The sequence below is a fragment of the Pteropus vampyrus genome, unplaced genomic scaffold (assembly GCF_000151845.1).
Source record: "Pteropus vampyrus isolate Shadow unplaced genomic scaffold, Pvam_2.0 Scaffold89, whole genome shotgun sequence".
Taxonomy (NCBI): domain Eukaryota; kingdom Metazoa; phylum Chordata; class Mammalia; order Chiroptera; family Pteropodidae; genus Pteropus; species Pteropus vampyrus.
This window is the reverse complement of record NW_011888870.1, coordinates 5,578,637-5,588,014: the sequence shown is the minus strand read 5'-3', so window position 1 is coordinate 5,588,014 and position 9,378 is coordinate 5,578,637. Positions and strand designations below refer to the sequence as shown.

Below are 9,378 nucleotides of genomic sequence, written 5' to 3'. Positions count from 1 at the left end.
CCTGGACGCAGCTGTCTCCCTGCCCTCTTCTCCTAAACCAATGTTTATTTTCCTGTGAAGAGCTGCTCGACAACGCCTCACTGCATCTCTAGTGCCCTTCACAGGACGCAGCACACACCAGATGCTCAATAAATGCCTGCCTCAGGTACTCGAAGTCCTGCAAGTCAAGGTCCTCCAAGTTCTTGTCCCTTCCGCTCTGGGCATTATCCCAACCTCTCTGAGGTCCTTCTGGGACCAAGTCTTGCCTTTCCCCGCATCTTTGTCTTTCCTCCCCCATGTTGTTGTCTCTGCACGGAAGTTTCCAAATTGACCACGATTAAAATCTTTCTTACTTTTTAAGACAATCTGAAATGCCACCGCTTTCATTCTCTGGTTGGAAGAAATCTCCCTGCGTATCCTCCTAGCACAATGTACTTTTTGTGGCACTTGTCACTCCCTATAGGCTTTATCTTCCTTTCAGGGAAGTGAAGCATCTTATTTGCCCACCAAGGCAACCTGCATGCAGTCAACACTTCCTGATCATTTGTTAAATGAATGAGAAAGTGAATACACTTCATGCACCATCGGTGGGGCTTAAACCCTTCTGGGACTCGGTGCTAAATGCCTGGCCTTCTGAGGGCCCTTGGCCAGCTCCCATGTCCTGGCTCCCAGGCCCCTCGGTAAGGGTCAGCAAAAGGGTCGAACCCTGGATTCGGCTGTGAGACCAGCCCTGGAGTATCAGGGAATATCATGGGTTCCAAAGGACCCCAACACCTTTCTGTCCTCCCTTGGGGCCTCCTGGGTGGCTTAGAGGCAGAGAGCAGGGTGGAGGCTATGTCCTGCCATACCCCCCATACTCTGCCCCCCCAACCACAGCAGTGAGAAATCCACAGTGATGGTTGCCACTCTCTGAGCCCCAGAGGGTATGAAGGCCCAGGAACGGCCTGTAAATGGAGCCTGTACTAGGGGTTGGGCAGATATGAGAACAGAAGAAGTGGCTCTAGAAGTATCTCAGCCCTAGAGCCATGACGATGACCTGAATGGGGCAGACTTGCTGCGTTTGCTCCTTTGGGACACTCACCCATTGCTCCTTTAGCTCCAGGCTCACCCACAGCACCAGGCAGACCTCTCAAGCCTGGCTCACCTGCAAAGGAAACGGGATGGCCGGTTGGAGGCTTCCAAGCTTCACGTCCTTGGCAGTGGTAGGACGCTGCATCCTCCCTGCCCACTCCAAGCCCGCCACCTCCCCAACCTGATCAGCTTGGGGTGCCAACCGGATGTTGGGGATGCAGTGTCTGCTTAGATTCTATGGTCAGTGGCCCCTGGGCAGCAGGCAAGTTCTGGCCCAGAGCCACGCCTGGTCTAAAGGAGTATGTATATGAGTCTTATTTTCTTGGCAACAGAGAGCTGCCCCTTGCAGGCACAGGTATTGTTACTATTCATTTCCTTTTTAATCATGCGAGTTGGCAGGAGGCGAGTGAATGAGGGGGTGCAAGCAGTGCAAACTCTCTGCTACTTTGGGAAGAGCTTGATTTTCTCAACTGGATTCACCAAAAAGAATCAGAGATAATCATGAACTCCCTTTTCTGCCCTAAACATTTACTGTCTGGACTATACATCTTGATGCTGGCTTATACTCCGTTCAGCGCTCTATTTCATCTTGTGCTTTTCCTAGATTGCAAGTTCTCTGAAGGTTTTTAGACAGAGATTCTGTTTCACACTTTTGTATTTTTTTTTTCCCACCTCTACTGCCTGATAGATTTACAAAATTCCTTTAATGATCAAAGCGGATTCCCGTGTAGGACTGACCTGTGAGGCCTCGTGGTCCTTTCTCGCCCTGGTCACCTAAAACAAAAATGGGGTGGGGGTAGAGCAGAAAGCATCAGTCAGTCAGGAGCAAGGACAACATTCTCACCCAGGAAGATGGGCGCCAGACTCCTGACACCTGGTAGAATAGTTCTCACTGTACCTGGAAGCTACTGCCAGCAGAATGTTGGAGAGAACTTGTCATTCATGAAGCCAAGGGGGCACTTTGATGTCCCTCGGGGTTGGGGCCCACCCCTAAACTGCCCCCAGCCCTTGCTGGCATACAGTGGGTGCTATGGGCACAAGGAGAACCTGACAAGGAGGACAAGGACCTCATTGTTTACCCTTATCACACCGAGGGCCACCCAACCACAGCTCTGTAATGTGGATGCTTTCTGTCCTCTCTTTGTGCCTTGGTTTCCAATCTGAGAGACTGCACTAGGATGTCCTCCCAGATCCCACTCAGCTTCAGGGACCAAGAGCCAGAGTCTTCTGCATTCTTAGGCCCTGGGGCCGGGGTCACATTTGGGTTCTCAGGAGTCAAGCAGACTCTGGTAATGTATGAGCTGCTAGCAGCAGGAGCAACATACCTTTGGGTCCTGGTGGTCCCATAGGTCCTTTGTCACCTGAAAAGGGGTATGGACATCTTGGTGTAAAAAGCTTTGGCAAGGAAGACCAAGAAGGGCAGTGCTCCACGTCTGAAGACAGGCCCCCAACCCCACAGCCTTGACCGCCCCATCTACTCATGCACTCTTCAGCCTGCACAGGCTGTTGCTTGTGCCCATTAGACCCTTGCTGCCCCCACCTCAGACCCTCTTCTTGAGTGAGCAGCACCTACAGGTGACATCCCCTCCCCCGGTCCTTCCCTCTAGCTTACCTTTGACACCAGGGAGTCCTACTTCGCCTCGGAGCCCTTGGAGACCTACAGGGCCTGCGAGCAGAGGAAACCATGCAGCAGAGTGAGCGCCCCAGCTCTGGAAGGGCCAGACACACACGCAGGCACTCTCGGGCACACATACTTACACACACATGTACACACGTGCACACAGACACACACCCGTCTTCCTCAGACTCCTCCCCTCTACATTGGCCTGGTCCAGGTTCTTTGGCCCTGTGATTACCAGGCCCTGGGCATAAGGACACCTCATGGGACCCTGGCGGAGACACTAGCCTGCATTATAGTGTGGGCTGTAGACTGAGATCCCCAGGAGAGCAGGAGGAGCTCTGGCCCAAGGGATGAGGTAGAGGCAGGCGCTTGCTAGGGTGAAGGCAGGGTGGGAAGTGCCTGCTGCTGAAGCTTCTGGCGGCCGCAGCTCCAGGCCAGGTCAGAATTGCTCTCATAGGACCCCTGGTACACAGCCTCAGCCGCAGGGGACACCGTGAGTTTGTGCCTCCAAGAGGCTCTCTTTATAATTGCTTCTTTTGCGTTTAAAATGTTTGTTTTCCTTTTTAGCATCCCTTTCTCTGCCCCAGAAATAGCATCTGTTTATATGAAAAAGCACACTTACCTGGGGGACCCTGTGGGCCAGGAGAACCGCTGGCACCTGGGAAGGACAACAAAAGAATTATTAGAAGAGTCAGGTATAGGCCAGGGACATCTGACCCCATGGTGAAGGTCAAGTGGAGGGTTGAGAGTTCACTTCCAGGTAAGGGCTGTGTATATGGATGTCACCCACACAGTGTGGGTTCTTGCTAGGACCCCAGAGCCAGTGGGTCCACAATGACCCAAGTCCAATGCAAAGTCCTCCTCAAGGAAGAAGCGGCAGCTGGTGAGATCAAGAGACCCCTGTTCCTCTCAGGCCAGAGTAAGACATTTGGGCCGGGGCAGGGGGAGGGAAGAGAGGTGACTAGATGGGCATTGCACTGAGACACTCCATACTCCTGGGTTGTCCAGACATATTTATTTCTAATATGTGCACCTAGGTCCCAGTCAGGCACAACTTCTGATTTCCTGATCCATTCACCCACTTGGGAGTCACATAACGGGGCCAACAAAGACAGAAGGAAACATGGCCCTAAATCCACCACGGCCCCAATCCTGACCCCCAGAGACTGTCTTGTGGAGGCACTCTCCCTGGGCCCATCATCCTTGCACAGGCCTTGGGCGGGGGCTTCGGGCCGTCTGAGATCCCAGCTCCTGGACCTCTGTGATCCATCCTGGACACGGTAAACTTGGGTACCACCCTGGGTTCTTGACTTACCTTTGGGACCCACAGAACCTGGGACACCAGGTAGGCCCTGAATACCGGGTTCACCAGCAGGCCCTGGGGAGAAATGAGCACTCAGAGAGAGTCCCCCAAGTTTGGTTGCCCACCCAGCCTGGTGGTGTCATTTGGAGGATGGCTCCTGCCCTGCCAGTGGCCTCTGAGTCATTTGGTGCCTCCCTGAGGCCATGAATTAACAACACACCAGTCTCTACCCCCAGAGCCTGTATACTCCATGAAGTTTGACACCCAGCAGGTACTCAATAAACATTTGTGGTCTTCTCGAGCAATATTTTAAGAGAAAGAAATAAAACTTCTAGCTCATGATCTGTTGGCATTGAGAGATTTCTGGTTTCTCCTGATACAAACAGACTTATGGTCAATAATCTAATTCGAAATTGTCCCTTCAGGATGGATGGGGCCTTTGTCTTGGACTTTCTGGGCCTTCTTCCTTGAAGGAGAGCCAGGAGAGCCTCCATTTGGGCCGGGGCAGGGGGAGGGAAGAGAGGTGACTAGATGGGCATTGCACTGAGACACTCCATACTCCTGGGTTGTCACATAACGGGGCCAACAAAGACAGAAGGAAACATGTCTGAACTCTACTCCGCCTTCCATCAGGCCCTACCCTGCCACCAACATTCCCCTCAGCCCTGACTCCTCCCCGCCCAGTTCAGGAAGCCCCTTCCCTGTGTTCTCCAAGGTTCTGAGCACCCCGGCTTCTTAGCCTGAGGCCTGGACCTGCAGCCTGGCCCTCGCCCCTCATTAGATCACTGTTTCCAGAGGGCCAGGCACAGACCTTGGCTCAAGGTGCCCAGCGAAGGCTAGTGAAATAAGGGTGGGAGAAAGATACGAGAAGGAATCACGGGTGCAGCTACCCCTCCTGGTGAAGGAATTGCTTCTTACCTCTGTCCCCTTTCTCTCCAGACCCAGGTGGCCCTGGTTCACCGCGAAGTCCCATGGGGCCTTCACGCCCTCTCTGGCCCATAGGCCCCTCCATGCCGGGCTCTCCTAAAAACAGAAATGGCCATATCAGAGTCAGGACCCTGTGCCACAGCTGAGGGTTCCACAGGCAGCACCTCGCTGGTGCGACTCCTGCCTGGAGCCTCTGTCCTGGTCCCCTGCACCTCCCCTCGCCCCTGTAGTCCAGGCTCAACCCAGAAGCCACAGTGATCCTTTGAAAATGCAAGAGGATTATGTCCCACCCTTGCCGCAAACCTGCAAGTGGCTTCTCATTTCACTGGGAGAAAACGCTGAAGTCCGTACAGGGGCCTTCAAGGCTCCATGCGTTCAGCCTTACTCACCCACTACCCTTCCCCCGAACTTGCCTCCTCCCTCCTGGGACCCTGCTGAGGCCTCCTCTTCCTCCTCCTCCTCCTCACTGCTCCCTGACCTGGCCCGCCTTTGCCCTGGGGCCGAGGCTGCTCCCTCTGCCCGGAATGTTTTCCCAAAATCTCATGCCCCCACCCACTTCAAGTCTGCTCAGATGGTGCTTTCTCAGTGAGGCCTTCCCTGGTGGCCCTATTTTAAATGCCCCCCTTAGGACTCCCACTGTCCCAGCAGGCTCTGTCTAGCCCGTTTCTAAACTGTCTCCTGTCCGGCTGTGTACTTTACTTATTTATCATGTCTATTGTCTTTCCTACCCAAATGTAAGCAGGGGTTTCTCTGTTCACCAATGTCCCCCTAACACGTGACAGGCACTTAATAAATGTTTATGGAAAGATAGAGAGAAGGAAAGAAGGATGGGAAGGAGAGAGGGAGGGAAAAAGAAGAGGGAGAGGAAGGGTGGGAGGAGGGAAGAGTGAACGGAAAAAGCAATTCTTACCCACGTTGCCTTTTTGTCCCTTTGGTCCTTCTGGACCTGGGTGGCCCAAGAGCCCAGGGATACCTGTGGATATAACGAGAATACCTCAGCCCTGTGTTCCTCCTGGAACCTGGGAGCCAGGACCAAGGAGCCTGCAATACCAGCCACCCCATCGGAGGTTACACACCTGGAGTCCCAGGGAGCCCTCGGTCTCCTGTGGGAGAAGAAATAAGAGAGAGAAATCAGCCAGAGGACTCTGGAAATCACCTGAAGGGGCCACTACTCAGAAGAAACTGTGCACCCCTGGCCTCAGAACCACCCGGGGTGTTCAAGACTGCAGACTCCGGGCCCCACCCACCCATCCACACCTGCTGAATCGGAGGCTCTGGGAGTAGGGCCCCAAATCTTCTGGCAATTCTCCTATGCACTGAAGTTTGCAAACCCCACTCAGCTAGATCAGGGGGCGCTGCTGTGGTCACTGGGATGGGAACCCTCTTCCTCCCACCCATGCACCTGTCCCATTGATTGCCAAACCACTTTTCTGAGAAATATATCTATTTCCTACAGCATGTAAGTGTGTGCCACACAAATGAGCACAAGATTGTCCCCCAACTAACTAACACTGTAGGGGCACCTTTTCCTCTGACTACCTTGTGCTGCCTGCCCCTGAAGGCAGGTGGTGCTTCTCCTGCCCAATTTCCCCCACAGGACTCAGGCCCTGACTACTGGGCCTTATTTGCCCTGCTTTCCTCTGCTGAGACCCCTGAGAGGAGGCCGCTCAGCTGGAATGGTGGCTCCTGGCCTGATTCAGCAGAATCAAAACCTGGGGGGAGGGGAGTCAAGCCCCAGAGTGTCTGATTCGGGAGCATGGGATTCCTGGAAGGCCCCAGCAATCTGTGTTTCTAGACATCTCCGTGGGTAGGGTGGGGTTGGGGAGCTGTGTAGTAACAGGCCCTCAGGCTGCCTCTTGGAGCTGGGGGAAATGCAAGCCCTGACCCAGGCTACCTCAGGGGCCTTGTTCTGGGAGTCCCTGGAGCCCTGAGAAGAGGTGAAGGACAGTGCCACCCCTGAGATGTAGAACCCTGCTCGGTCTTGAAGCCTTCCCCCCAAAAGCCCAAGGTCTGCAGGCAGCTCTGCGATTCGTGGGTCTGACCACAGAGGGGAGATGGCCAGGGAGAGTGTGAGGTGGCGTCTCTGATACTCAGTGATTGCTTTAAACTGTCAACCCTGACTATTATTTAAGGTAAAAATCTCTATATTGTATTACCTTTAGGTCCTTGACTTCCCATGTCACCTAAAATCAGAAAGATAAAAAAATTGTGACTAGGTGAGAACCCAAGGGCTGTTCTCTTCTGGTATTTTAGACCAGCTGAGAGCAGGTGAACTGTGCTTCGAGGTGAGTTGGGTGTGGAGTTTGTGTCACCTGGGCATGTGGCTGGGCCCCTCTTAGAGGATGGCTCAGGTCCTTTCCCATCCTATGATATTCTGACTATAAAGGCAATTCTCAACCCTCCCAACAGATACCATAAGATCTTTCCACCACTCATCTTTCAAGTTGTAAAAAAAAGTTTTCTAATCCACCCGGAAAACCCGGCTCCAAGTACAGGAAATGAGAGCAGGGTAAGTATTCCGTCCACTGCCATACCTTTAGGGCCTGGGCTTCCTAGGAGATTGCCTGGAAGAGAAAACGAACACTGTATTAGGTGCACATCTGTGTGACACACGCACGAAGCAGGTTGCCGTGGTAGATTGGGAAGAGACCCAGGCTAGGACTAGCAACCAGATTCTAAAATGTGCTGGTTGTGTGATCTCGGGCAAGTCTCTCCAGGTCTCCGTTTTCCCAACAGTAAAATGGGCTGATGCTACTGGTCCTCCCCGCCTCCCTCTCTCCCAGGACTGTGGAGAAGGCTGAGTGCAGAGGGAGTGAGAGAGTCCTGTGGGCGGGCACCGCTCCACACACAGGCGAAGGAGCAGGAAGTGGTGGCCTCACCGTTTTCTTGCTCTCTCATCAGCTTGTCCCTCACGAACAGCCAGAGGACCTCCTGACCGTGGCCATCCAGATCAGACTTCCCCAGGCCCTCGCCCGGCCCGGGCGCTGCGCCCTGCAGCCAGTCCTTGCTGCCCCTCTCCGCCATCTTCTCATTGTACAGCTCCACCGAACTCCTGGTTCGTTCCAGCTCATCCACGCGAGCTTTCAGCTTCCTCACCTGCTCCGCTGAAACGGCAGGCAGACGGGCCGCGTCAGCCAGGGCACAGAGCCGGTGCCTTCCCAGCACAGACGCGCTCCTCACGGGAAGCCTGAAATGGGGGCTCTGGGGTCTGTGACAGCTTCTTCATGCCATCGGGGACATTTTGCCAGAATACTTACATGGAGGCAATCTGTTGTGGCTACCAGTGGGATTAGCTACTGAAAATTGTCACCGAGCCTTAAAGAAACCTGGCCCAGGGGTCAGTCTTCTCATCTGGGATGGTGACAGAGCTGGCTCTCACTCCGCCTGGGAGCTGGTGTGTGAGCCAACAGAGCGTGGAGGGCAAAAAGGCAACAAGAAGGGATGGCCTGACCACTGAGTGCAACCAGGTGCTCAGGGCACTTGCTGCGGGCAGAGGCCTGGGAACAAGGAGCTGCGTTAGAGTCTCAGTTCTCTCACTGGGTGGCTGTGGGACCTTGGCCATCTGCCTCCTGGAGTCAGTTTCCTCATCTGCAGTAACAAGGGGTCTGCACTGCTGATGTAGGGTCCCTTAGCCCCGATGCTCGGGACACTAGTGATTGCTGTCCCTTGATTGGGCAGTGGGGTCCACAGCTCTGCCACTATTGCCACTTACCCAGGGCAATGAGGCCGAAGAGCAGCCCCAGGAGTAGCAGCCAGGTGAGCAGCAGGCCCAGCAACCATTTCCACCAGCTGCAGCAGGAGCCGCAGGGGCACCAGGACGGGGCTGCCCCCCACGGGCCCCCGCCAACACCGCTGCCAACACCGCTGCCAACACCGCCGCCAACACCGCCGCCAGCACCGCCGCCTTTAATGCCACTGCCACCATTATGTCGGTCATAGCCGTGGATGTCTGTGGAAGAGAGGGGAAGGGGAACGTGAATGAAAATGGCTCTTGCCCTTTTCCCTCCAAACGCTCTGGCTTTTTTTTGATGACTTCCTTTGGGCCTAAGTAAACGTGAGTGGGCTTTCAGGTTCCTCTGCAGGATGAGGGAGGAATGAGGCTGGCTCCTGGAAAGAACACAGGGCTGTGGCTGGTGAAGAGCAGAAGTCTGACAATCCTGGGCTTGAGCTGTATGACCCCGAGAAGGCCACTTAACTTCTGTTTCCTTTTTTTTTAATCAAACATGGTTAAATGATTATCTACTGCATAGGATCTTTGTTGAATAAAATAAGGCATGTCAAATCATTAACAGAGGATGTAGCATGCAGCGCTATGTTTAAAAATCTTGATAATGAATTCTGATCTGCCACAACCTCCTGCATTTTATTTAGAGGCTGAGACCTAAGGCATTCCCATCTCCACGTCTCAGTATTCACAGCTCTTTCTTTGTAATCCCCAGGTGCCTAGAATTAGACTCAGCACTTAAGGGATACACAG

The 9,378-nt window shown here is 53.9% G+C and overlaps 1 protein-coding gene across 1 annotated transcript in view; it reads right to left on the bottom strand.

The window, feature by feature from the left end:
• The window catches only part of COL17A1 (collagen type XVII alpha 1 chain), a 55,756-nt gene that overhangs the window by 17,418 nt on the left and 28,960 nt on the right, over window positions 1–9,378 (bottom strand). The window contains exons 16-28 of the mRNA XM_023532724.1: window positions 8,614–8,919; window positions 7,781–8,005; window positions 7,436–7,465; window positions 7,058–7,084; window positions 5,978–6,004; window positions 5,812–5,874; window positions 4,893–4,997; window positions 3,987–4,049; window positions 3,294–3,329; window positions 2,663–2,716; window positions 2,376–2,411; window positions 1,789–1,824; window positions 1,061–1,123 (exon numbers count right to left, since the gene is read on the bottom strand). Coding sequence (XP_023388492.1) covers window positions 1,061–1,123; window positions 1,789–1,824; window positions 2,376–2,411; window positions 2,663–2,716; window positions 3,294–3,329; window positions 3,987–4,049; window positions 4,893–4,997; window positions 5,812–5,874; window positions 5,978–6,004; window positions 7,058–7,084; window positions 7,436–7,465; window positions 7,781–8,005; window positions 8,614–8,919 — 1,071 coding nt within the window. The remainder of the gene's footprint in view (window positions 1–1,060; window positions 1,124–1,788; window positions 1,825–2,375; window positions 2,412–2,662; window positions 2,717–3,293; window positions 3,330–3,986; window positions 4,050–4,892; window positions 4,998–5,811; window positions 5,875–5,977; window positions 6,005–7,057; window positions 7,085–7,435; window positions 7,466–7,780; window positions 8,006–8,613; window positions 8,920–9,378) is intronic.